The sequence below is a fragment of the Vicugna pacos genome, chromosome 9 (assembly GCF_048564905.1).
Source record: "Vicugna pacos chromosome 9, VicPac4, whole genome shotgun sequence".
In the NCBI taxonomy this organism is placed as follows: Eukaryota; Metazoa; Chordata; class Mammalia; order Artiodactyla; family Camelidae; genus Vicugna; species Vicugna pacos.
In genome coordinates this window covers 2,092,288-2,119,218 of record NC_132995.1, presented here as the reverse complement: position 1 = coordinate 2,119,218, position 26,931 = coordinate 2,092,288, and the positions used below count along the sequence as shown (strand labels likewise).

The 26,931-nt window shown below is 47.1% G+C and overlaps 1 protein-coding gene across 1 annotated transcript; it reads left to right on the top strand.

Annotated features, from left to right (window-relative positions):
- Positions 1–379: 379 nt before the first annotated feature.
- On the top strand, positions 380–21,378 carry EDDM13 (epididymal protein 13). Its single transcript, XM_072968868.1, has 7 exons — positions 380–464; positions 3,140–3,157; positions 15,986–16,114; positions 16,880–16,906; positions 18,579–18,703; positions 19,418–19,455; positions 21,167–21,378. Exons 1-7 carry the CDS (start codon positions 380–382, stop codon positions 21,189–21,191), a joined length of 447 nt encoding a protein of 148 aa, XP_072824969.1. The 3' UTR covers positions 21,192–21,378.
- The last annotated feature ends 5,553 nt before the right edge of the window (positions 21,379–26,931 follow it).

Here is a 26,931-nt window from a genome sequence, read left to right as displayed (position 1 = left end):
CATGTAATTTTGATATGGCATGAAATACTGTTCTTCTTTGGTCTTTTTTCCCCAAAATAATTTTAAAAAATTAAAGAAAAAACACTCTTAAAACATGGACCCTACAAAAAACAGGAGACGAAGGTCACGGGACGGCAGCCGCCACACTCAGCGTGGAACTGCTGTGAAATGCTGCTTTTTAAGATGCAGAAGCAGGCACAAGGGGGAAGACGCTGTCCCCAGCAGCGTGGGCACAGGCCTGGACACCTGTCAGCCTCCGGGCCAGCTGGAGGGCATGTGTGGGTGGTGAGCTTTGCCCTTGGAATCTGGGAGGACAGTGGGTGACCAGAGTCCCTTTTGTCCTTGAAGGAGCTTGTCCACCTCAAATCCCAGCCCCACTATGCACAAACCAGGGCCACCTCTGAAGATGCTCCTGCTGACTGTGTGTTTCCTGGGACTGGCAGAAGCCTGCGTTCCCCGGGAAGGTAAAGCCTACGCCCGCTCCGGTCTCTCCTGCTCCATTTCTCCCCACAGCGGGCGGGCTTCTGGTGGCTGGCCTCAGGGAGCCTCCTGATGCCCAGGCAGGCTCCTTCTTGTTTCCAGTTAGACATTCTTGTTTCCCCTTCCCCTTGGTGGAGGCGGTGGGGTGGAGGGGTCCTGGGGACCATAGGTCCTGCCCTTGGGGACGGACGGACTTGAGTCTGTATCCTGCTTTAATCACTGACTCCTTGTGATGCTGGGGTGGGTCAGGTCACCTCTGTAAACCTCACTGTGCTCACCCGACCAGTGGGCTTCATAAACACCTCCAGTCCATCGGACTTCTGTGTGTCCTGGATAGCGCCTGCAGTTAATGTTACCATGGTTACAGAGTTTAGTGGAAGCCCAGAACTTTACGATATAAATACACCACGTGTTGGGAGGAAGACTCGAGTCGCATTACAAAGCTGAGTTCTCCCCGCTGCCTCATTCGCTCCATGACTGTTTATTGAGTTCCTGGTTTGTTCCATGTGCTTGATGCTGGGAATGCAGTGGGTGAAAAAACAGACGTAGCCCCATCTCTGTGGAATTCTCTCACATTACACATAGGAACACGTCCTAGTGTGGCAAGTCGGGGAAGGTCAAATAAGTGACATGTGAGAAGATGCCTTGATGGGGAAGGGGGAGGGAACTGCGCCTGCCGAGGTTCTGGGGCAGGAGGGCTGTGTCCCTCCGTGGGGCTGAGGGCAGACAGGGTGTCTGGAGCGCGGCAGATGGGGTGAGTGGCGTGGGGGGGAGTTCTTACAGGTGGGGACAGAGGGGAGGCAGGAACCAGAACATGTGAACGTCACAGGTGCCCAAGGGAGCTGTTACCGGACTTTCAGTGAGACAATGCCTTGTTTGGGGCGTGGGAGGGGGTCTGCGCTTAGGCAGTCAGTTTTGCCTCTGGGTGAAGAGCAGACTGGACAGGAAGCAGGGCAGAAGGAAGAGAGCAGTCAGGAGACAGGTGCAGGTATGGGGCGCAGGCAGGGCCAGTGGGATGTTACCGGGCCTCTAGGAACAAGAGTTCACGGGATCGCATGGCAGACTAGACGCTGGAGTTTAGGGAAAGACAAGAGTGAAAAAAGACTCCCATGATTTTTTTTTTTTTTTTTTGCAACTGAGTGATTGAGGCTTCCCTTAACGGAAAAGTTCTACACAGCAACTGGTTTTAAAATTTTTATCTTGAAATCATTTTAGACTCACAGAAAACAGAGTTCCCGAATACCCTTCCCCCAGCTTCCCTTGATATTACTGTCTTACCTAAGCGTAGCGCAGGGATCAAAACCGAGACCTTCATATGAACGAAACTGCAGATTTTATTCAACTGTCACTAGTTTTTCCACAAAGGTCCTCTTTCTATTTAACCCCACACTGCACTGAGTTGCCACATCCCCGTACTCTTGCGATTATTCCTTGGAACTTGTGGCTGAAGTTTGCCAATCTTCCTGAGCTGGACACTTCTGAAGAGCCCTGGTCAGCTATTCTGTAGAATGCCTCTTGATCTGAGTCTGAAGTCTTCCCAGGGTTACAATGAGGTTACACACCACAGACGTGGGGCCCCGCCGTCCTCTGCACACTTTGTCAGGGTTTACGTGGCGCTGATGTGGCTCACTACCTGTGATGTTAACTTTAATCACTTGGTTAAGGGGGTGTCTGCCAGGGTTCTCCACTCTCCTCAGTTACTAATTTCCCCTTATAATTAATAAAAACCCTGGAGGAGACCGTTGGAGACTATGCAAATATCCCATTTCTCCTCAGTTTTAGCATCTATCTGTGGATCTTGTCTGCAAAAATGATGACTGTAGTATTTGCACTTTTTCTCTTATTCCTTCCACATGTACTAGTTGGAATTCTTCTGCAAGGAGGACCCAACACTTCTGCTCTAGTTATTTATTTAAGTGCTTATATCAATGTGAACTCACAGATATTTATTCTATTAACAAAAACCAACATTTTTATTTTTTGATGGCTGGGAGGATGATGGCCACAGATCCTCTTTTGGACATGCTAAGTCTGAAAAGCCTGTGAGATATTTGAGACCTTCATAGGTCACGGCTTTCATGAGATCAGGGCTTAAGATGTCTTGTTTACTCCTGTGCCAGGATCTCTCTCCCCACCAGTCTTGCTCATGCCTACAGAGCAGGAACTGAGTCTAATTCAACAGCATCCCTAGCATTAAGCACAGACCAGTGGCCAGTGTTTGTGCCAGATGAACGCTGGTTGGTTGGATGATGGATGGACAGAAGATGGATGAATGGTTGGATATTGGATAGACGATTGGATCAGTGATGGGGGGATGGATCCATGGATGGATGGTAGATGGACAGACAGATGGATGGTGGGTGGATGAAAGACGGATGGATGTATATAGATAGATGGATGATGGACGGCTAGATGATGGATGGCTGGATGAATGGATAATAGATGGATGATGGGTGGTTGGGTGGATAGATAGATGGATGGTGGATGGCTAGTGGATGTATGGAGCATTATCAATAAAGGGTGGGTGAGCTGACCTCTAGTTACACTCTCAGCTCTGGTCTTGGGCATTGCACTGATCTGAGTCTAATGCTGAATTCTCTCTCTGCTCCCTGCTTCCTGCTCCTCTTGGGATCCGGATGGCTAACACTTTTGCCTCCAGTCGCAACTGAAGAAAAAAGTAAGAACTGTGGACTTCCCAAGTTTGTGTCCCCATAGCCAGCTCCTCTCAGACTCGTGCAGGTTTTAAGACCCCTCTGAGGATTCTTGGGGGCCAGGGAATAACCAGCAAAAGCAAGCCACCACCACCTTTGTCTTATATCGATGCCCACAGCCAAAAGAGCTGCCCTCCTTCATCCTTTTGTCCAGGGGAATAAAGGTTCAGTGGGTGAACAGGGAGTTCTTACCAGGAAGAAAGGATGGTCGGAATATTCCCATCAGAGTTATACTCGGACCTGACCCACACTCAGTCTAGCCGGTGCTTCTTGAACTTCATGGCCTCAGGGCCATTGAACACTCTTAAAAATTATTAAGGATCCCAAAGAGCTCTGTTTTTTAAATATGGGGTATCTCCACTGATATTTATCTTATTAGAATTTTTAAATTTTTAATTTAGGAGTGTTTATTTGTACAACTTGTTGACATGCACACGAAGATGCCCATTATTACTAGTCATCAGAGAAGTAAGAATCAAAATGACAGTGAGACACCAGTTCCCACCCACTAGGGGGGCTCTAACCAAAAAGACAGGCGATAAAAAGTGTTGGTGAGGATGTGCAGGAGTTGGACCCCCTTAGAACGTTGGTAGGAATGTGAAATTTTTTGGCTGCTTTGGTAGTTCCTCAAAACATTAATTAATCCAGGAATTCCACTTCTGTCCAAGAGAAAAATTATTTGCTTCAACAAAACAGCAAATCATAACAAATTGACTGCAGAAGCAGAAATAAGACCCCGACTGTTTTCTATTAAGCCAGACATTGGAGAGATTTGCAAAAATGTAAAATAATACCTCTCTTCTCATGAAACTTTTAATTTAAATAAGATTTCCAAGATTCAAAATTCAAGTGTTCTGAAGGCTGTGGCATTAAAAAATCTCCCCAGCCTGTTCACCATGCTCCCCTCCCCAAAAGCATCCAGCACTTCCTGTTTCTTACAGATCCTTCCAGAGACAGTCTATGCAAGAAGAAGCAAATGAGCATTGAATACGTTTATAACCTACCTGCTTCCATTTTTACACAAAAGGCAGCATATTATGCACACTCTTCTGTGTCCGCCTTGCTTTCTTCACTTAACAATACGTCTCAAAGGTCACCACATGTCAGTCTGTAAAGAGCAGCCTCAATCTTATTTTTAATAGCTGTATAATATTTCTTGTATAAACATCCATAATTCATTGAACCAGAAACTCATTGATGGGCATTTAAATTGTTTCCAATAGATTGCTCTTTTAAACAATGCTTCCAAAAAACCCAACCTTATATAATGATAAATATGATATATATAACAGGGTATGTATAGTTTTGGAAATGAATTCTACATGGTATATAATTGCTATGTCAATTATATAATTAATAATAATTATATAATATGTAATTTATATATAATATACATACATCATATCAATATGATTATATTATGTATAAGTTTATAATTTTATGTGTATATTGTATATATAATCCATCTGTGGGATTCATTATGTTAAAGAAGGGGTTCCCAACAGCCTTGCTAATAAATAGAGTTATCAAGCTGTTTGATCTCTGTTTAATTACATGCGACAAGCTACATGAAAATAGTGTCTCAGGGAGCCCCTCCGCACCGAACAATCAGCAGGTGAATGAAGGAATAAAGAAGCGCGTGCGGGAATTAACCGAAGTGGGTGTTGTCACTGCTAATCCAACTTTCCCGCTTGCTTTTATCTTCCATGTCAATTTGCTGGCTCCTGGTTCTGTTGCTCCTTCCAGTCAAGTGTAAGTCCTGTCTCCTCCCTGCGTAACTAGGGAGCCCTTCAACCCAGAGGAGGAAGGGGTAAAGGGGAAAGGTCAAAGGGCTGACCTCCATCTGCAATCTGGGCCCCTCAGAGGATACTCTCAGTCCCAACATGGCTCTGAACCCAGAATCTGCAGATCCCTGGGGGCACCTGGGTGGTCTCTGGGGAGGTCAGCCTGCCTCTGTCATCTCGTGTAAGGCTGGGTGTGAGAGAGAGAGCACCTGCGTGTTTTCTGGGAATATGGACTTCATAGCTTTAATCAGATGTTCGGTAGGATCAGTGACCTTCTGCTCTAAAACATACAACTGGGTTGGGTTGGGTTCTGTGTATTCATGGTGCGTTTTAGATGAGAAAAAAACATGGTACAGGGTAAGGCTCCCTCTTTACCAAGTGCCAGCCATCCTGGCCTCTGGCTGAGAAGTGGAGATGACTCCTGGTTGTTATAGAGGGTCCTCTGCCGACCTCCTGAGACTCAGTGGAGGGAGGGTTTGGATGCCTCAGACAACTGGTCTCCCTGGGGTTTCTTGACTTCTGGGATAAGTGCGTCTCTAAAGAGGCCTGTGGTTCTTAGAATGGGTCACAGCTTCTCATTCTGGCGCCCCAGCCTATCTTGGGACCTAGGGTGTGCAGTGAGGTATGAAGGATGACTTGATTAATTGCATATTCTCTCTGTGTCTTCATTGGGAAAATGATCCTCGCTGGCCACTGCTGGTCCCCATCTTCCCGCTGTTGGCCTGTCAACAGTACTGAAAGGTAAGTCTCTTGTTCCAGCTCTCTCCTTTTGCCTCTGATGGCCCTTGTCTGAAAAGGGTAATTTCTACTGACCTTTAATGGATCCTTCTTCTACTGACTGTCCACAGCCCAGCTTCTAATCTAGAAGCATAAACAATGGAGACTTGACCATTTTGATGAAAACAAAATACTGTACCCTTCCTTCCCCCGTAAAAACCAGCTGCCCAGAAGTTGAGCACATTTTCGTGGTCCCCATATAACTACAGGAAAGCCAGTTGGTCATAGGGATAAATTCAGGTCTACCTGAGATCTCCTATTTGGACAGACACAGTAATCTCCACCTCTGCGTTCTGAGGCCATAGAAGAATTCAGCATCACCACTGTCCGCTCCATAATTCCTGTGGAGGGTGCCTCAGTCAGCGTGGGCCGCTGTAACAGAATGCTGTAGACCGGGTGCCTCAAACAATAGGCATGTGTTTCTCACAGTGCTGGAGACTGGAAGTCTGAGATCAAGGTGCCAGCATGTTCAGTTCCTGGTGAGGTCCCCCTGTTTGGCTTGCAGATAGCTGCCTTCTCACTGGGTCCTTGTCTGGTGGGGAGAGAGAGAGAGAGCTCTGGCCTCTCCTTTTTATATGGACACTAGTCCCATCATGGGAGTCCCATCCTCATGGCCTCATCTAGGACTAATTACCTCCCACAGGCCCCACCTCTAAACACCATCACATTAGGAGTCCAACATATGATATGGATTCTGGGTGGATGCAAACGTCCAGTCCATAACAGATGGCAACCTGGAACCAGTTCAGTGAAATGAGGCCACATCTTTATGACTGAGTTTATAAGCTGGGGAGGCAGGAGACTTGCTCAGAAAGTGAGTTGATGGCCAGCAGAAAGGGCATGGGCTCAGGATCAAACCCTCCTGTACTCAGAGCCCACGTCTGCCCCTTCTGAGCTGGACACCCTTGGAGAAGTCACTTCACCTCTCTATGCCTGCTTCATGCAGTTGAACGCAGTCAGAGGTGTGAAACACTTTTCAGCTCAACCTAAGAAAACTAGGGTCCAGTGGTTCTTCCAGCTTCTATCCCCACCACCCTCAACACCACACACACACACACACACACACGCAAACGCACGTGTGCACACAGTCATCCCCACGTAAGAGTGTTACTATTATTACTTACATCATATTACTATTCCTGACATTTACTGAATGTTTGTGTCGGACCAGGAATTAGGCTAAGAACTCCATGTACTTTATCTTCCTTTGCTATTGCTACAGCTCCAAGTGGAAGATAATGTCTCCTCCTGCCGAGGCAAGGAGTTCAGTGGCCAGCCCACGATCACCCCGTTAGGGAAGCAGGTGGCTTGGATATCTGCTCATCTCCATCCCAGTGTTCCCAGCAACATTACCACAGCTGACTTGCAGTGATACGGAGTATGGTTTTGTGAGCTGCGTAAATAGAGAAGCTTCCACTAACAAACTTAGTGGAATTTCTCAGCATGTAGGGAGCCTAACTCCAACCCCTTGACGGGTATTAATATTCTTGTTTCGTGAATAGAGGAAGTTGGGGAGATCTTAGTTTGAATTCTTGCGGCCTCACTCAGCAGCGGCATGGGATTTCACAAATCATACAGTTTCTCAGAGGTCCCGCTCTTCTCATCAGCAGTGTGGGGGCAGCTCTGTAATCTGAGAGGGTTGGTGCGAAGTCAGCGGAAGGGGAGAGCTTGGCACCTCTTTCCAGAGTCAGCAAAGCATAGTTGCTTCCTCTCTTTCTCACATGACTGAAGGATGGTCTATGCCCGTTTCCCAGCTCACTTAAACTCTCCCTGAAAGCAAACGCCTACCCACGTCTACCCACTCCCATGACCCAGGGTGGACTCTATTTCCTGACCTGATTCCAACTCCCAGCATCTGATCTGGTCTTTGGTTTTCTACTTATGGCTTCATCTCCGTGGTCCCCCGGTCCCACCATCCTGCACCACAACTGTATCCTTGACCACTGTGCCGACTCCTCTTCTGGATGGGCTGCTGTCAGGAATCGTAGGTAAGAACCTTGCCACGTTTATGATGCCCTTAGACTGTGAACTTTGGGGGGAGATTTTTGAGCAAGATTTTCTGAGCATCTAATGCACACCTGGATCCATGCGTGGGTAATGGACACCCAAAGATGAATCAGATATGCTCACTCTTTAGGAACTCAGAGACTGATGGAGATTAGACATACACACACACAAAACTCCCCCTAGGAATTGAATTAGATTAGAGACGGTGATGCCTGCTCGTGATGATGGGGCTGAGAAAAGCGACAGTGGGAATACTGAGTAAAACCTAAATCATAGCCACGCTTCCCAAAGAGTTTGTTAAATCTGTCGAACTGGGGAAATCCATTAGAAATTAGGAATATTTCCTTCCATGGCATTTGAATAGCTTTTTTAAACACCTTTATTGTGATATGGTTCCTGTACAGTAAACTACACATATTTCAGATGTATACTTCGATGAATGTTGATAGATGTGCACATCTATAAAACCACAATCAGGATGGCTAACATTTCCATCGCTCCCCGGCTGAATGTCTTTTACATCTTCTTCCTCAGGTATGATGAGCAGGCTGTCAACAGATGGTAAGTTTGAGGAGTCTCTCGTTCCTGGTGTTTCTCTTCTCTGGTCGTTAAGGAAATGCAGACTTACAGAGTAATTTGTATTTTTACTTATTTATTTCAAACAAGTATTTTGTTTATTTATGTCTTATTCATTTGTTTTGGAAGAACCATCCAGATGTATCCAATTGCATTTTGTTTCTTTGAGTTTTAAGATAATGGAAATTTTTATTACTGTGAAATTTTAATACAGTTATATTAACATAATAAATATTGCATTGTGGGTTTTTTAAGTTGTAAAAATAGTATATGCACATGGGAAAATTTGAAGAGCAGGAAACGAAAGTCAAGAATCTTCCTCTCCATCTCATTCCCAGTCTACTGTCTAGAAACAGCCACCATGACTAGTCTTTTATACATTCTCACAGGAAACACTCAGGCTTATATACGTACATCCTCAACTTTTTGAGTTAAAAATATACAGTTCAGCAAAAGAACTTTACCCCTTTCTTTCAAATACCTGAATGAAATTTCATTCACACTCATATAATTTAATGTCTCCTGTTCACGGAAGGTTCCTCTTCCTCTCACTTACTCTGATTTCAGTTTTGTTTCAGTTCGTTTTGATGCCACTGCAAACAGTGCTACAACGAACACTCTTGTACAGCCATTGCATTTTTCTTTTTTGCACGTACATATCTGTAAGATAAACCCCTAAAAGGGAAATGGCTGGGTCAAAGGGCATTTTAACTTTGGACAGAAGTTTAACGAATCCACAGTTCTATAAACAGCCCTCTATGAACAGCCCACGATAACACTTCTTTCTCCACACCTTCAGCAACACAGGGTATTATCTTTTTGGTTTTTTGATAATGAGATGACTGAAAAAAAATGGTCCCATATTCACAGAGAGACTGAATTCCTGTCACATCCTTTACTATCCAGTTCAGTGCTATCATTTATGTTTTTCTTTAAATGGACTCCATGTTTTACTTAAATAGGCAATTTTGAAAAGGATACTTCACGTCACTTGAGTAAGTTCAAAGCCAGTATCATTTGTTATGAGGAGAAGACAACTGCAAAAATAAATATAAAGAAAATAAAATGTTAATAAATTACAACACAATACTGGCTTTTGCTGGGGATCTTGGTCTGAAGACTCTGCTCTCTCTCTTTGGTGGAAAGGAAGATCAGAGAGCACTAGAGGGGTGCTATAGACAAGTCAGCCTCATTCTGAGACTATCTCTCTAGTCAAAAGATAAGTGTACAGGGAATTAGGGATTAGATATAAAATTAGATATACTCATCATGTGACGCCAAAGGAGCTGAAGTGAACCTGTGTCCACCTGAGGTCCCCTCAGCCATCCCCGAGGGTTCATGCCCCACTACACAGGACACACCTGGATATGGAGATCTAGGCAGAGTGCGTGTGAGCAGGGCCTCCTGGAGCAGATGTGCTGGAGTTTCAACCCAGCTCTGTCCTTTACCAGCCTATGAGACCAGGGGCAAGTCTGTCCTCTTCCCCGTAAAGTAGAGCTCGTAATCCAACTATAAGGGGTTGTTTATGATGTTATGATAAAATACATGAAAAACTCAGGCACTAGGGAGCTGGTTAAAGTGGGTTCAACTCCGCCCCACCCGCACCCCCCACCATTCCTTGGGTTCTGGAGTTCAAAGCTCCATCGTCGTTTCTGCTCCTTGGAAGACAACAGTTTCTCACTTCTCTCCACCTTGGGTTGCTAAAGAACTCTGTGCTTCCTCTGGTTTCTTATCAACCTGGAAGTAGACCTCTCCTTCACGGGTTCCCATGATAAATCCACTCAGATCTACGATTGATGAGTTTTGATGAAGAGTCTTGTCAAGAATGGTCACAGCCATTCTGAGTAGATGGCTTTCTCCCATCTCAGTGGCTCCGCCTACTCTTGTTTTCTCTTCTCCCTTCTCCTTCTTGCCACATTGCTTGTGGAGCTCCAAGTCCTCCCCCTTCTAACAAGCTGGGTAACGTAGCCGTCCCTGACTCCTGCCCTCAGATAGTCCTCTTATCCATAGGTGCCAGCCCTTTGTGAACCAGAACCTCTCTCCTTGCCTCGTTAGAAAACATCTGGACTTTGTTTTTTCCAGTTTTGTTTTTAATTGAAATATAGTTGATTTACAATGTTGTATTAGTTTCTGGTGTACAGCATAGTGATTCAGTTATACATAGATATATATCTATATATATTCTTTTTCATATCCTTTTTCATTATAGGCTATTACAAGCTATTGAATATAGTTCCCTGTGCTGTACCATAGGACCTTGCTGTTTCTCTGTTTCATATATAGTAACGTGTATCTGTTAATCCCAGACTCCTAATTTATCCCTCCCCTCCCTTCCCCCTTCAGTAACCATAAGTTTGTTTTCTATGCCTGTGAGTCTGTTTCTGTTTTGCAAACAAGTTCATTTGTATATTTTTTAGATTCCACATCTAAGTGATCTCACATATTTGTCTTTCTCTGTCTTCACTTAGTATGATGATCTCCAGGTCCATTCATGTTGCTGCCAATGGCATTATTTCATTCTTTTCTATGGCTGCGTAGTATTCCATCATATATATTAGACTTTATAAATAGCAAAATGTGCTTCTTCTTCAACATGTGAAGCGGCTATGAAGCCAAGGGTCAGTGTAATCTAGCCATTATTAGGCATAATAACCTGTTATCTGATACCTTCAGCCTAGAGTTGAGGGTGGACAAGGTGACAGTCAGAGGCTCATGGGGCAGGAGAGCATCTCCACAGATGGGGACACTGAGGCCCAGAAGGACGCAGAACATCAGAGGCGAAGTGGCAACTAACAAAAATCTCTCGAAGCACCTTTGAAAAGCCAGGGTGTTTTCAGCGCTCTGATTGTGTTGTTTCTTTTAATCATCAAACTCCCCTTAGGAAGGGGTGACGCTGTCATAATCTAGAGTGACCCTGTTTGCCCAGGACAGTCCCAGTTGTCGCACCAAAACTCTCTCACCCAAGGGGAAAACATAAAACCGCTCTCACCCTGGGGCCTCCTTCTAATCCTGGGCAAACAGGACGGTGGGTTATTCTGTTGTAACTCCACTTTTATGGGGAAACCAAGGCACAAAGAGGTGGGGTAAGTTGCCAAAGCTAGTAATCAACAGAGCTGGGTCCAGATCTTTCCACGACTCGCCACTGTTCTGAGGATGAAGTCTGAGGTCTTTAAAATCACCTGCGGGGTCTGCATCCTCTAGCTCTGTATACTCTTATGTCCGGGTCACCTTCTGCTGCTGCGCCCCCTCAGCGTCTCTCTCAGTCCTTCCGAAGCTCCGGACCCCTTCCACCAGCCCCCACACACACCCCAGGCCCACGTCTAAGCTCTTCCCTCTGCCTGGAATGCTCATCTCTCCCCTTCAGGCGTCTTCCCCTTGCTAACCCTCACTCATCTTTCAGGTCTCAGACTCAGTGACAGTTCCTCCAAGGCGCCCTCCCCGGCACCCCTACGAGGTCAGCAGCCATCGCCCCCCAGTCTGTTCCTGCTACTCCCTGTAGGTTTGCCCAGAAACACTCATCCCTCTGGTATCTGATGGATGACTCTCCCGCTGCCCGCTTCTCTGGCTGGAATGTGACCGCTCACGTTCCCTGGGAGTCAGGACCTTGTCTGACTCGCCGTCCAAGTGTCCTCCAGACCCTGCACCTGGTAGATGTCCTTCAATATTTGTTGGCGAGAAAGAGTGGCTGCCTTACGGAGTCCGCCCACCTGCTGTGACGCTTCTGCTCACCTGTGATTAGTCAGGGATGCTGTGCAGGGGTGTCTGGGACCCGGGTCTTAACGCTGATTTCTCTCTCTACCCGGCACCTCCGCTGGAACCCGGCTGCCCGCATTCTCGCCTCCAGATAAGACAGAAGAAGAAAGTAAGTGCCACGAGGGTGTGTCTTTGAGCTGACCTTCCCACGACTTCCTCTGCACCTTAAAACTTTAAAATTTCATTAGAAGTGCAAAGGAAGGGTTGGTGCAGGCTCTGGCATTCAGTCACCGGCCTGGGGTCAGGAGGGTGACCGGTCCGGGTGGACTGCAGTTGTGGTGTGCTGGTGACATTTCACAGCCACCTCTGTGGGCTGTCGGTGGGGGAGCGGGCCCTGATCGGAGCGATGGCCAACTTCTGTAGTGTAAATACTTTAACGCTGGCTGACTTCGAACTACTCGTGGTGTCACGGTGGCTCAAGAAATTCCTGAAAATTGAACAATCTTCTCTTGTGAGCCAGCTCCAGCACAGGTCTGGGTCTAAGTTATATCTCTCTCATTTGGTGTATAAATTGCACCAATGAAAAAGAGCTTAAAGAGCTTACCTCATTCATTCTTCCAGAAGGTAAAGTGGTGGTTCTTGGGAGAGAAAGGGGCCGTGCCCTTTAGAGAGCGGAGGGGACATTCCAAGGAAGGGAGATGGCAAAGCGTCTCCTCTGGAGACAGATGCACACGCATCTCCAGGGCTCAGGTGAGAGGGAGAAGCACCCCTCTGTCCTGACTCCACGGACCCTCCAGGGCAAGGACTTGTCCATCATTGATGTCCATGACCTAGAAAAACACCCAGCACACAGCTGGGCTGCACGGCTGTTCTTTGAAGGAAAACGGCGCTCCCTCAACTGCTGGTGCCTGTTATTTTGCTAATGGGCAGGAGTGAAAAAGAACTAACTTTGGAGAACATACTGCTATTCTATTACTGAATTCTTACAGGACACTGCGGTCCAGATGGAGCCCATGTTTTAAGGCATAATTCCCCAAAAATGGCTGATGATCAGAAACTTAAAAAAAAAAAAAAGGAAACAATGCAGATTTCTGTGTTCTTCCCAGACCTTCTATGTGAGAATGCCAAGGGGTGGGATCTAGGAATCTGTTCCTTCAAAAAAAAAAAGTTCTCCAGTGATTTGATTCAGGTGGCTTGGGAACCGCTGAGACAGAAAGCAGGAGTTGGCAAACCACAGCCTGGTCCGAGGTCTGTTTTTGTAAATAAAGTTTTATTGACACCAGCCTAACCCATTCGTCGGTCCTCTGTGGCTGCTGTCGTGCTGTGATGGCAGCGTTGAGTAGTCACGACCGAGGTTGTGTGGCTTGCAGGGCCACTGCCTGGCCCTTTCCAGGCGAAGTCGGCTGACCTCTGAGCCAGCACAATGCCTCTCAAGGCCTTCATTTAAAACTAAGATCCCACTTCAGATCTGTCTAAGGAACCACGGCTCCTGGGGTTGGAGCTGGAGGCTCTGTCTGTGACAAGCTTCCCGGGTGGTGGCCCTTGTACACACTAACCCTGCACATGTGGGCCCACCAACTTCAGCTCAACGAGCAAATTGTTCAAGGGGGAGCCACCATAATTCATGAGTGTAGTGGGCCAGGAAGGAGGCGGTCCTTTCTCTTCAGTCTCCAATCTTGAGTCTCACGTCCTGCTGCCACTCTTCCCTTGAGATGGAGAGTCAGCAATTCAGTGCTGCCCACCTGTTTTGGGTCATTGATTGGGCATTTTTTACCTAAACGCTTTCAGCTACTGTATGACTCCCCCTTCTTTCTAAGGTAACGCTGTCCTTATCATTTAAGGATGATGGTGAGAAAAATGTTTAATAAAGTATCAAAAAAGGAAAGAGTGCATGCAAAAACTGGTGCAGTCTGAGCAAGGTCTGTCGCTGAGTTAATAGCATTGCACCAATGTCAGTTTATTGGTTTCGATAACATACTATGCTTGGGTAAGATGCCACCGCTGGGCAATGGGTACACAGGACCCTTCTCCACTGCTTTTTGCAATGTTTTGTGAGCCTATAATTATTACACAAGGAAACATTAAAAATAACTTAAAGAATATTTAATGAGCAAACGATGGAAGGTACTGGGAGAGGGGTTAATGTTGTTCCTATGCCCTTGCTCACTTTTTTCCATGTTGACTCCCTGACTTCTGGTTCTGCTGCACCGTCCAGTAAAAAGTAAGTTATTCTTTCTTTTCTGTGGGTAATTTGGGTGTTTTCAGATGCTGGGACAAAGGGAAAAACAAGGAAGAGAAGGGAACCTTCAGACTGTTTTCAATTGAAGGCGCGGGTTGAGAAAGCCCGCCGGCTAAGGGAGGCCTAAGTCGGCCGCCCCCATCTGTGAAGGACTTGGGGTGGGCTCCTGGGGTCCCCCCCCCGGGATCGCATGGAGCATCCCAAGAGCGTGTGGGGTGCGGGTGGGTCCGAGGCTCTAAGTGTGACTGGGCATGTGAGCACATGGGTGTGTAAGGTCCCCAGATTTTATCAGATTCTCAAAAGCCAAGGACCACTGCCCCAGGATACACAGACGGACTGAGCTGTGCATGTTTGTTGAGAGGATTATTGAATAAGGAGGACCAAAGAGGCACAACTTACTCTTTCTTCATGCTTTCTCCCTCCTGACCTCTAAGGAGAGCAATGAGATAGTGAGATAAAAATGGGTCAAGGGGATAATCTTCTGATAATCTTCCTCAACTCTGGGGCACAAATCCCCAAGGAAGATGGATACCTGGGGATAAATAGGTCTCCAAAGGGGCAAGTGTGTAGAAGCCTGGAGTCTTCTGAGGACAAGCAGGGTGGGATGGGCTAGGATGAAGCCATGAACACCTTTCTCGTCCTCTCCTCTCTGTTTCTGTTGGTGCCCGATGACTCCTGCTGGGATTTCTCCTCCTTGCTGCCCACATCTCAACAGTATTGAAACGTAAGAGTCTTTTTTTTTTTTTTAAGTGGACGAACTGGGGCTTGAACCCAGACCTCGTGCATCCTAAGCACATGCTCTACCACCGAGCTGCACCTTCCCCCTTTAAATATAAACATTGTTCCTCTCTCTTGTTCCCTTTCTCATCTCTGCTAAGGAGTTCTTTCCTAGCCACAGCTCATCTCTCAAAGAATCTTTAAAATAAAAAAAGAGAGAGACTGGAAAAAATAGGTATGTTAGTTTCCCTTTCAAAAAGGGTGGGGTGTCTTCTGGGAGCCACCCCCCTCCTCAAATCAGGGATGCGGGCAGCATTATGATGACAGCAGCGCTGACAATCAGAAAAACTCATTTCGTGTTTCCTGGGCGCCAGGCACGAGAAGCACCTTTAACGTGCTATGTTACGTGTTCCCTCAGCCTCTTCCCAGCGCAGGCACTGTTTGTCTGAAGTATGTAAGATGCCTACGACGTGGTGGCACCAAATACAGGGAAAAGCAGTGGAGGCTGCCTTCGCAGCCTGAGCCGTTTGATTTCCCCTCTGCCCCACACAGCGGGGCCCTCAGTGGTCTCCGCCTGCGCACCGCTGCCCAGACCCACCTGGGCGCTGCCCTCACTGGCTCCCGATCTTCCCGCCTTTTGATCTTGTGATTTTCTTTTTCCCTCCTGTGGTCTCGTCTCTCATGGCCCCTTGGACCCAACACTCTGGACTTTGTCTGCACCCCTGAACCTGGTCTTGCCTCTCGGACCGCACTTCCCTTTGGATGGATGACACCAGAGATCCTAGGTAAGTATCTCGGTCCGTGCATACCCTGGAATTCTGGCGGGAAGCTGGTTTGGCAAGAACATTCTCTTAAGACTCAGTATGGGCCAGGACCGTGCGGGGCGGTGGAAACCCAAAGAAGAACTGACGTGCTTGCTGCCTCTACATAGACTCACAGGCTGGCGTGGAGACAGACAGCTAGCTCTGATGCAGTGTGAATCAGCGTCCTGGGGGGGGCAGTGAGAACAGGTGAGACGGAGCCTGGGGTGAGCCGTTCAGCCTGTTGGTCTGAGGGCGTTTACCATGCTGCCTTGACGATTCAGTCTGTCCGTTGTCTCCTAGGTTTGCTGAGCCTCCAGGTGCTGAATGGTAAGCAGTGACTATGCCCTTTGGCCCCACCATTTGCCTTTGCTCCTGTGCACAAAGATGTACCGTTACTAGCTTTCCTTTTTTTCATGCTGGAGGAGCCTCTAGATATCATCAGACCTTACACTCTTTATCGTCATCAGCTTACCACCATATATGTCTAACTTTTCCTCCATTCATCCAGCAACAAATACTAATTAATATCAGCTACTCTGTGCTAAGTCCTGTGCTAGTTGTTGGAGATACAGCAGGGAACAGAACAGACAGAAATCTGAGTTCAGGTAGAACTCATGATAAGAGAAAGAAAACAAATAGATTTTTTAAAAGTAGATTAAAGTTCTGTTGGGAGCTAAGTCCTGTGAAGATCGCAGAGTAAAGGCGGGGAGAACGCAGCATGGGAGTGGTGATCAGGGAATGCAACACCTGAGCAGAGACGTGAAGGAAGTGAGGGAGGCAACCCTGTGTACATCTGGGCGAAGGGTGTTCCAGGCAGAGGGAACAGCATGGGCAAAGGCCACGAGGCAAAGCAGTGCCTGGGATCAAGGGTCCGCAAGGCGGTCAGCTGCATCCTCTTCCCTCCGTATCTGAGGCACCTAGAGCGCAATTTATTGTGTGGGCTCCACCCACGTCAGCAGGTGCTGATTTCTTGTCTTCCTTTCTCTCCTCCTCCTCCCACCTTTCCCTCCCTCCCTCCCCTCCCCCTTTCCTTCTCCCTCGTCCGTCCCCCCCTCCCTCCTTCTTTCTCCTTCTCCTCCTCTTCATTTTTAGAAGAAACAAAGGGCTGTAAGGAAGAAGGTGAGCGCACGGAACTGTCCTTTCCCGTCGAGAGGACGGTGAGTTCCTTCAGTCTGGGCTACGACAAAGCCTTAAGAAGAGAAGACTTCAGGTGACCAAGGCCAGGGCTTCGGTGCCTGAGCGGGGTCTTTCTGAAGGCAGCCAGTGCTTTCAGACCACCCTGCCCGCTTTGTAGTGCTCACGGGGACCAAGGAGACCCAACATCCCGAGGTGTGAGTGGGGAACCTTTGTGCTCTTCCCAGTTGCTTCTGTTGACTGCTGAAGTCAAGACATATTCCTAAAGGTGAAGAGGCACATTGAAATTTATATGTAAGTTTTAAATCTGTTTTCACACGGCAGCGTAGTTTTCACGTAGGTAAAATGAAAATTGACAGAATTAAAATAAGAAATAGGTGAATCCATGACCACGGTGGGGGACTGTAACACCTCTCTCAATAAATGATAGAACAGGTAGGTGAAATTTAGTAAGAATATAGATGGAAGCAACTAACAAACATGACTTAAGGGATGCGTATGGAACTCTGCACCCAGCATTGACAGAAGACGCAGTCTTTTCAAGTGAATGGGGTTTTTTTTCTTACCAGATTTGGCAACATGTTGATTCACAAAGAGAGACTCAGTTTCAGGTGGGAGTCACTTAGAGCATGCTCTCTGAGAACAAGGGAATTAGGCTATAAATCAACAATAAAAGAAAACCCAAACTTATAAATTAATAGATATACTTATAAATAGTGCATGGGACAAAGAAGAAAAAAACAATTAGAATTTTGAATTAATTACTAGTAAGGATATCAGTATCTAAACTTGGAGGATACAGTCAAAATTTTGCTTAGAGGGAAATCTATCATCGAAAATGTACGTATTAAAAAGAAGGAAGGGAGGTAGAAAGGCAGAAAACCAGTGATTTCAGTACCTGTCGGAAGACTTCTGAAAAAGAAGAACAAATTGAACCCAAGTAGAAAGAAAGACGTGTTAAAAAGCCAAAGGAAAAAAAAATTAATAAAAATCAACATCTCTAACAGATGGTTATTCTGAAAAGACTAATAAAAGTATAGCCCATAGCATTACTGGTGGTAAAAATAACAAGGGAGGAATGAATTACCAACATCAGAAGTGAAGAAGGGAGCATCCACACAGATCCTACAGGTGCTGGAAGAATGACAGGTGATAGTTTGAAAATCCTTATGCCAATAGAATGGAAAGTTTAGATTAAATGGACAGAACCTGGGAAAACAAAAACTACCAAGGGTGAGACAAAAGGTAGCAGAGTATCTGAATAGTCCTCTGTTAAAGGAACTTAATCTGCAATTAAATAACATTTCTGCACACACCTCCCCAGGTCAGATGCCTTTGATAGTGAATTTCTCCAAACATTTAAGGAGGAAATACACTGATCTTACAGAAAATCTTCCATAAAACTAAAAACAGTCACTTTCCAGCTCATTTTGAGGTCAGAATAACCTTGACAAAAGATCCGATGGATAGAACAGAGAAAGGAGAATTTCAGGTTAATCTTTCCCACAAACGTAAATGCAAAATCCAAGGCTAAATACTGTGTTGTGGGTGTGGAGTTCAGAGGGAGATCCATGAGGGACAGAGACGTGGGGAGGCAGGAGTCGGGACAGGGAAGGGCAGACCTTCACGCCAGTCACGTCCACTTGGTTGTCCCCAGTGAAGCTTTCCCCAGCTACCACCACCCCCAAGAAGCCGCCGAAGAAAAAAACCAGATGGAGTGGGTTGCGATGCGCCTACATGATGATCACTTTCTTGTTCGTGTCCTACAATAAAGGAGACTGGGTAGGAGGGGCCAGGACCCGGGGGTGGGAGGGGAGGGGAAGGGAGCACGGAGGAAGGGTTGGAGGAGCCTGGTACCTGATGGGAGGAGGGAGAGAGGGAGGGAGCATAGAGGGAAGGATGGAGGAGCTGGGTATCTCAGACCCAGGCCGGGTGTTCAGTGAAGGTGGGGAGGATCAGGGGACCTGGAGACAGTTACGAGGAGATGTGCTAATAGATTTGGTGTGAGGGATGGGGAAAGCGGAGGGGCCAAGGAGATGAGCCCCAGGCATGGGCTTAGGCCCTTAGTTAAATGAGTGGTTCTCAAACGGGGTGACGTTGGCACCCAGGGGACACTCAGCAGTGGCCATCACAGCTGGGGGAGGGGGTGCCAGTGGCACTTGGTGAGTAGAGGCCAGGGGTGCTGTTCCGCAGCCTGTATGGCACAGGATGCCCCCAGGTCAAAATGTCAGCGGGGATGGAGGTGAGAAACCCCAGGCTGGAGGATGGTGTCTCTTGCAGGGATGGAGGGAACTGGCTGGAAGATGAGGCAGAACGTGGGAGCAGAGGGGGGGAGGCTGAATAGATCAACAGTGTCACCACCTGCGGAAGGAGGAGAGAGAGGTGGGCAGGAACGAAGGACAGGAGGAGTGGGGAGAAAGGGAGGGAAGTCAGGTGACTTGCCTCACCTTACCGTTTCTTGCTGTTTTCTGTTCACTCCTTCTCCAACCTCCCAAGTGTTACTGCCATTACTGTAACCCAGAGCTGGACAACAGGTACGTTCCTGCAGGGAGAGTTTCCGTCCACTGCTGGGGTGGGAGGGCTGGGTCCCAGCTGCTTAGTGTTGGAGCAGAGAGCCCCAGGTGGGGGACCTGCGATCGTAGAATCACAGAATTGTATGACAAGTCCCAGGCACATCAGCCTAAGCTCAAGGCACCACTCACACATGACCGGGATGTGGAGAGCTGGAGGGATCCGTTTATGAGTTCCCTCAGTAAAGTTTCTGTGGGATTTTTTCATTTTAAAAATTTGGGGAGAAGTGACTAGGTATTTATTTATTAAATAGATAAATACTTATTTATTTTTACTGGAGGTACTGAGGATTGAACCCAGGACCTTGGGCATGCTAAGCATGCACTCTGCCTCTGAGCTCTATCCTCCCCCACCCTTATGTGGGATTTTTAAAATTTGTGGCTGAATGCACATAAGATAAAATTTACCATTAGTGACATTTAGTAGTACATTTACAATGTGGGGCAACCCTCACTATTATCTGGCTCCAGAAAATTTTTATCATCCCCAAAGAAAGCTCTTTACCCTACAGCAGTGTCTCATCCAAGCCCTTAGCAACCACTAGTCAACTCTCTCTCTCTGTCTCAGGGTTTACCTATTCTGGACATTTCATAGAAATGGAATCACGTACTATGGGGTCCTTTGTGTCTGGCTTCATTCACTTAGTATAATGTTTTCAAAGTCCATCCAGGTAGTTGCATGTATCAGTACTTCATTCTTTTTTATGGCTGAATAGTATTCCTTCACATGGATATGCCACATTTTGTTTATCCATTCTTCAGCTGAAGAACATTTGAGTTGTTTCCATTGTGTGTGTGTGTGTGTGTGTAGGGGCGGTAATTAGGTTTATTTATTTATTTATTTAAGAGGAGGTACTGGGGATTGAACCCAGGATCTCATGCATACCCGGCACATGCTTTACCACTTGAGCTACGCCCTCCCTCCTGTTGTTTCCGTCTTGTGACTGATGCTGCTTGACCACCTGTGTTTGAACACCAGTTTCCAATTCTTTTGGGTACATACTTAGTAGAATTGCTGGCTCCTCTGATAAGTCTGTGTTTCACCTACTGAGGGACTCACACAATGCATTTTTATTGAGCAACTGCTCTGTGATGGATCCTGGGTTTGTTAAAATGGTTAAATGGTGAATTTTACGTCATGTGAATTTTACCTCAATTTTTAAAAAAACTATAATAAGGGGCAGAGGCTGGAGTCACTCTCAAGCTGTAGTTTTCGGACCTGTGCACTAAACCGTGAGCCCGTCTGGGAGCAAGAAGATTGATCTATCCCAGAGCAAGCCTCGTACATTCACTCCCGGCACCACCCTGCAGGATCGCAGTGTGCCAGGCTGGGAGTGCAGAGGGGCTGCAGCTGGGGAGGGCCCTGTGCTCTTGGAGCAAGCCCTCTAGTGGGAGGGCGGGGGTACACTAGCAACCACGTGAGTTCCCTAGAAGGTGCTGTGACAGAAAGCAATGGCAGGGGGCGACTTTGTTCCACTGGGCGTTTAGAAGAATCCCTCTCTGAAGAGGAGCTGTTTGTGCTGATGATGGGGAGAGTAGAGAAGTATGTCCCAGGTGGTCAATCAGCCTGGCGGGTGGAGGCACAGGGTGAGTGGAGCCCAGTGAGCGAGGAGAGTGGTCCAGGACGAAAACTGATGCACAAACACATTTCCCTCTTCTTTCTTCCCTTCCTTAGGAATGATCCCTGCTGTGCTTTCTAGCAGCCCTGCTCCATCTCAGCGCAGCCTCCCCAAGTCCTCCCTGTCCCGGGGAGTCAGGCTTCCCTCCCGAGAGGTCTTTCTGTCCCCTGGACTAAAGGTTTGGGGGTTGATGCGTTGGGTCCTTTGAGGAAAGAGTACCTGTCTTCCCAGAGGCTGTCACTGAGGGCTGTAAGAAGATGGGCCGGAGAGGAGCTGCATGAGCCTCTGCAGGGGATTCCCCCTCACCCCCTCCTGTGCCCTTTTCAGCCCTTCCCTGCTGTTTCTGTAATAAAATGTACACCTGCTGAAATGGCTGAATGCCCGGTTCTTCCATTGAGGCTTAACACAGACTTAGCACGAGGGGTGGCAGAGGGTCCGAGAATCCTATCTGTCACTTAATTCTGGCAGCAACTCAATAAGGAGAGAGGTTCTATTATGCTGCCTGCTTTATAGGTGAAAAAACTGCAGCTCAGGCAGATGGATAACCGATCCAAGGTCACACAAGTGACAGAGCTGAGATTGGACCCATTTCAGAGTCTCTACTTTTTTGCATAAAGATCTAGGGCTTCCCACTGAGGAAATAAGGGACAGTATGAGAGGGCTCTCTTTTCCCCACACCCTCTCCAGCATTGTTTGTGGATTTTTTGGTGATGGCCATTCTGATCTGTGTGAGGTGATACTTCAATGTAGTTTTGATTTACATTTCTCTGATAATTTGTGATATAGAGCATCTTTTCACGTGCTGGTTGACATTGGCTTTTTGTAACTTCCCCCGCGTGTCTTTAATGGCCTTGTACATCCAGCACCCCTTCCCTTTGATGGTGGGGATGGTGGTGGTGAAGGGGGTGGAGGGGCTCTTAAATTTCTTTAAAACTGAATTTTGTTAATGTGTCAGCTCAACACAGCAATCGATACTAGATTTGCCCCCAGTTTTACTGAGCTATAATTGACATATACCATTACCTTAGTTTTAGGTGTACAACATGATTTGATATATGTATATACTGCGAAATGACCACCACAATAAGTTTAGTTAACATGCATCACCTCACGTAGCTTTTTTTTTTTCTCCTTGTGATGAGACCCTCTAAGATCCGCTCTCAGCAACTTTCAAATATACAAATGTTAGATTTTAAGGAGCTGGTGAGAGTTTACTAGGTGCCCAAGGTATTCCAACATAGGACGAGTGCTTACGAAAAGCAGTGTTTTTTGTTTTTAGGAAAAGTCCTTGAAAAGCATTGGTTAGGGTGGTGGGGTGAGGGGGCTGCCTTTGCCCACCAAGAGGACATTTGTCAGTGTCTGGAGCTGGGTTTAGTTGTCATGATTCGGGGTCAGGGTCGGGGTGTGGCTCCTGGCAGCACTGGGCGGAGGCCAGGGGTGCTTCTCTGCACCCTACAGTGCACAGGACGGCCCCCAGACCCAAATGTCCATAACGCTGAGGCTGAGAAACACGGGCTCACTTTCCGCGTCTCCTCGCTGCAACCACCCGTTTCCTCTGTCGGCTCACCGCTGTCTCCTTGGCAACTGGCTCTTTTGGGGCATTTAAAGACGAGCTGCTGAATGAATAAAGGAAGGCCCAGGGCGGGCAGGGGAGCCGGGGGTGCCCCTGAGACCAAGTAGGGGCCCAGTTCTCTGGGAGACACGAGTGAAATGGAAAGTCAGGGTTTCCAACCAAATTGGGAGCAAAAAATAATAAAAAGAAAAACGAGCGAATGAATCCAGCGAGGTCTCTCGCACTTACTAGAAAGCAGGCATGCAGGCACGACCATTTATTATTGATTATTTCAAGAAAACATCCGACCCCAGTCTGGCAACTCGCAGGTGCTACACCCGCCCCAGGGATCCTCCCAGGGCCCGCCCACCGTCACCCTCCCCATGAGCACGCGCCCACTGCCTCGCGCAAGGCCCGACGCGTGACGTCACCACGCCAGGGGCCGGCCTGAACGAGCTGTGTTACCGTAGTGACCGCGACACGCTCAGAAAAGTCCACAACGGAGGGTGGAGCCTCCACAACTGACCACAAGATCACCGAACGGGCCCGGCCGCCGTGGCAGGGCCTGGCAAACAGGACCAGGGGAAGGAAACGGGAACGATGGGTCGGGGACATGGCTCACTTCCATCAGCTGCTCGGTTGCTCGGCGACGACTACCGGATCCGGGGTGCGGGTCGCAGCGTGCTGAACTACAACTCCCAGAAACCTCTGCGGCCACCTTTCTCCCTCTCCCTTCCCCTCCTGCTCCTCCTCCAAATGCCTTCCTGCTTCCTTAGCAAATAACTGTTGGTGAACCATTTACACGCGCTTTCTATCCACGCAGTCATCCCTGGATGTAGGCATTTTTATCACAGTCTTCCTTTTACGAACAAGTGCGCCTCCCATTTCTCTGCCCCTTTGAGACTACAATACCCAAAAGTCTTCGGGCCGCTCTTTCCCAGGTCCTCAGTCGAAGGGTTGCCTTGGAGACAGAGACGCCGGAAACCTGAAGAATGGGGCGGGGCCAGGCTGAGGGAAGGATTCCGATTGGCGGAGCGGCCACACCGCCAGTTTTAAAGGACAGGTCAGAAGTGCGCGTGCGCATTGCGTTAGCCCCGAGAGCATTCTCCGTCAGTTGAGTCCAGGGATCCACAAGCCTTCGGAGACTCAGCGGTGTCGCAGGTCGCGCAGAGGGGAGGCCAAGTCTGCGCACGCTGGGCGCTCCGGGCCGCGTTCCCGGGGCCAGAAGTGCGGGCTCTGTCGAAATGCCCCCGGAGGTGAGTGAGATCCCCGGACCCTCCCCGGGTTTCCGAATGGGATTCCCAGTCTCCGCGGTAAGAGCCCCCTCCTCGCTCGCAGGTGACGTCCTAGCTCCCCCAGGGAGGAGACGGAGCAGATTCGAAGGGGGAGCGGACTCTCAGCCGCCCATCCTGTCCGCCCCCTTCCATACTCTGGGCCTTGGTTTCCCCTTTTGCGAAGTGCCCTGTGGAGCCCATTCTCCGTCTCTTACTAGCCCTGGGACCCTGGGCAAGGTACACACGTGCTGCGCCTCAGTTTCCCTAGTCGTTGAAGAAGGAGGATGCTAGAACTTGCCTCCTTCGTAAGGTTGTTGTGAGGGTTAAGGAGCCTTAGGTCGGTGCCCGCACAGTGACCACTCAAGTGTCAGCCTCCCGCATGGCCATCATGATCATCGTTTGGGGATTTGGACAAGTCCCTCCTCCGCTCTGGGGGCTCAGTGTGGTGACCTGCAAATTGGGCACGTTGGGTTTTGTGAGCGCTTTGTTCTCCCAGAGGGATGGTACAAGGTTTGATGGTGAAACACCAGGATTCCAGAAGTCTGTCCTTGTCATGGCCACTGCTTCGTGACCCTGGTCAATCCTAATCTTCCTATTTGCTTGTTTACTGGAAGGGCTATTTATTTGACTGTGATCTGCATGACTCTGAAGACTGTCAACAAGAAAGAAATTCCCCACCCACCTTGAGTTCTTGTGACTGGACTAATAATAAAATTGACACAAGACAGATTAACAGGAGAAAAAGAAACAAACTTTAATTCATAGAAGTGAGACCCAGAAAGTGGCCAAAGCAGGCAGCTTTTATACTTTTTAGACAAGAGAAGCGATAGATTTGTGAGGAATTAATAGGACAAAGAAACTTAGGTTTTGAGTGCTAAATTAGTGAAGAATCTAAACAGAGTTGGATTTGGGTGGTAAATTGGGTGGTAAGTAGTAACAAGATTTGTTCATACAGGCTTCTTGGCCCTGAATTCCCTCTTTGGTGGTAAGGATGTCACTCTGCCTCCTGGTACAGGGAGAGCACCTTTCACATGGTAGATTTCCTGCTTTCCAGGAAATGCAGAGGAGGATCAAAGTGTCCCTCTTGCACCAGCTGTTTCTTATGTAACTTTAATTCAAAACAGTCTATATGCCATTGAGGCAAACTTTGGAGCAGCCTACCCTCGGCTGCAACAAGACCATCTTTATTTTGTTATTATTTAACCATTTTACACCAACTTGGCAAAAGCTTGGCATATAACTAATGAAAATATTGGATAAATAAAAGAATAAATGAAAAAGCCAAGAAAAAAAAGGCTTAAATTAAGCTCAAGCTCTGGAATATCACTGTGATTTTGTATCAGAAATTTCTGGTTTGAACCTTGGCTCTCAAAATTTCACTTAAGAAATACTGTAATGTCTTTAAAGTTCAGTTTTGTGTGTTTAAACTAGCAGTGTTCATTCATTTATGCATTCATTCCTCAGTTTATTTAGCAGTCCCAGGGCCTGTGGGTGCCCAGCCTCTGGCCAATTCCTGAGGGAAAGCAGCTTCCTAGACAGTAGGTATGAGTTTCAAAATGTCAACAGAGGTTAGGATGCCAGGGAGAAACTGACCAGATCAAAGAAAAGGCCTGCATTGTGAGCCTGGTTCTGGGACAGACTTGCTGCCTTCCATAAGTTCACCTGCCTCTTGGGCGAAGGTTGCCTCATTCAGAAGACAGACAGAACAAGCCGGATCGGGATTCAGGACATCTGACCCCCAGCACTCTGGTCTCTGGATGCATAAAGCTTTTTCGTCTATCCAGGGTTTCCCAGACTTCTCCATCAAATTCCTCTAAACAGCAGAAGAAATGATACTCATCCTGGGGAGGTGGTCTAAAGAAAACACAGAACCTGCCAAGTTACAGGTTTATCTTGAGGTTTCTTGGATCTCTTGGCCACCCCTTTTGTCCCAGCACCACCAGGTACTCAGAAGAATCTCCCAGTCCAAGAAGAAGAACAAACTCCAAGAACAAACCTGGAAGGGTTGCAAAGATCTTTGGAGTCAGCAAGACCTGGATTCAAAAATCAGCTCTGTTCTTTTCTGTGTGACCTTGGGTGAGGTCCTTAACTTCCCAGTGCCTCAGTTTATATACCTGGAAACTGGAGATTTCAGTAGAAACAACTCAGACAAGGGTTAAAAGGATTAAATAAAACCTTAAGTGGAAAATACACTTTAGACCCAGGACAGCAGTGGGGAATTGCTGACTGCTGGTATTAGTGGTCGTGGTAGTAACACTGAAAGCCCTAATGATAGTACTGTTAGCTGCTATTTTGATTACCACTATCTAGGCACAGAGCTGGGAAACACAAACTCCTCACACACTCACTCTTTTTTTTTTTTTCAAAAATGAAAATAATTTATTTTAATAGATAGTATTCTTTGGTCAAAATCGTATGCACGCAGCTCCTTTTGATTACAATGATACACTATCATCCAAATAGTGGATTCTGTATAGTACTTAGCATGCAGCTGTCTACTTTTAAAAAATATTGTAATTATTTGTTTTCTTTTATTGAAGTAGAGTTGATTTACAGTGTTGTGTTAGTTTCAGGTGTACAGCAAAATGATTCAATTATACATATACAAGATACTGAATATAGTTCCCTGTTATATATAGTAGGTCCTTGTTTATCTATTTTATATATAGTCGTGTGTTTATGTTAATCCCAACCTCCTAATTTAGTAAAGTAACAGTTTTACATCTTCTTTTCCAGTTTGGATTCCTTTTATTTCTTTTTCTTCTCTGATTGCTGTGGCTAGGACTTCCAAAACTGTGTTGAATAAAAGTGGTGGGAGTGGGTATTCTTGTTTTGTTCCAGATCTTAGAGGAAATGCTTTCAGCTTTTCACCAGTGTGTGTGATGTTAGCTGTGGGTTTGTCATATATGGCCTTTATTATGTTGAGGTATGTTCCCTCTATGCCCACTCTCTATATAGAGTTTTTTTTTATCATAAATGCATGTTGAATTTTATC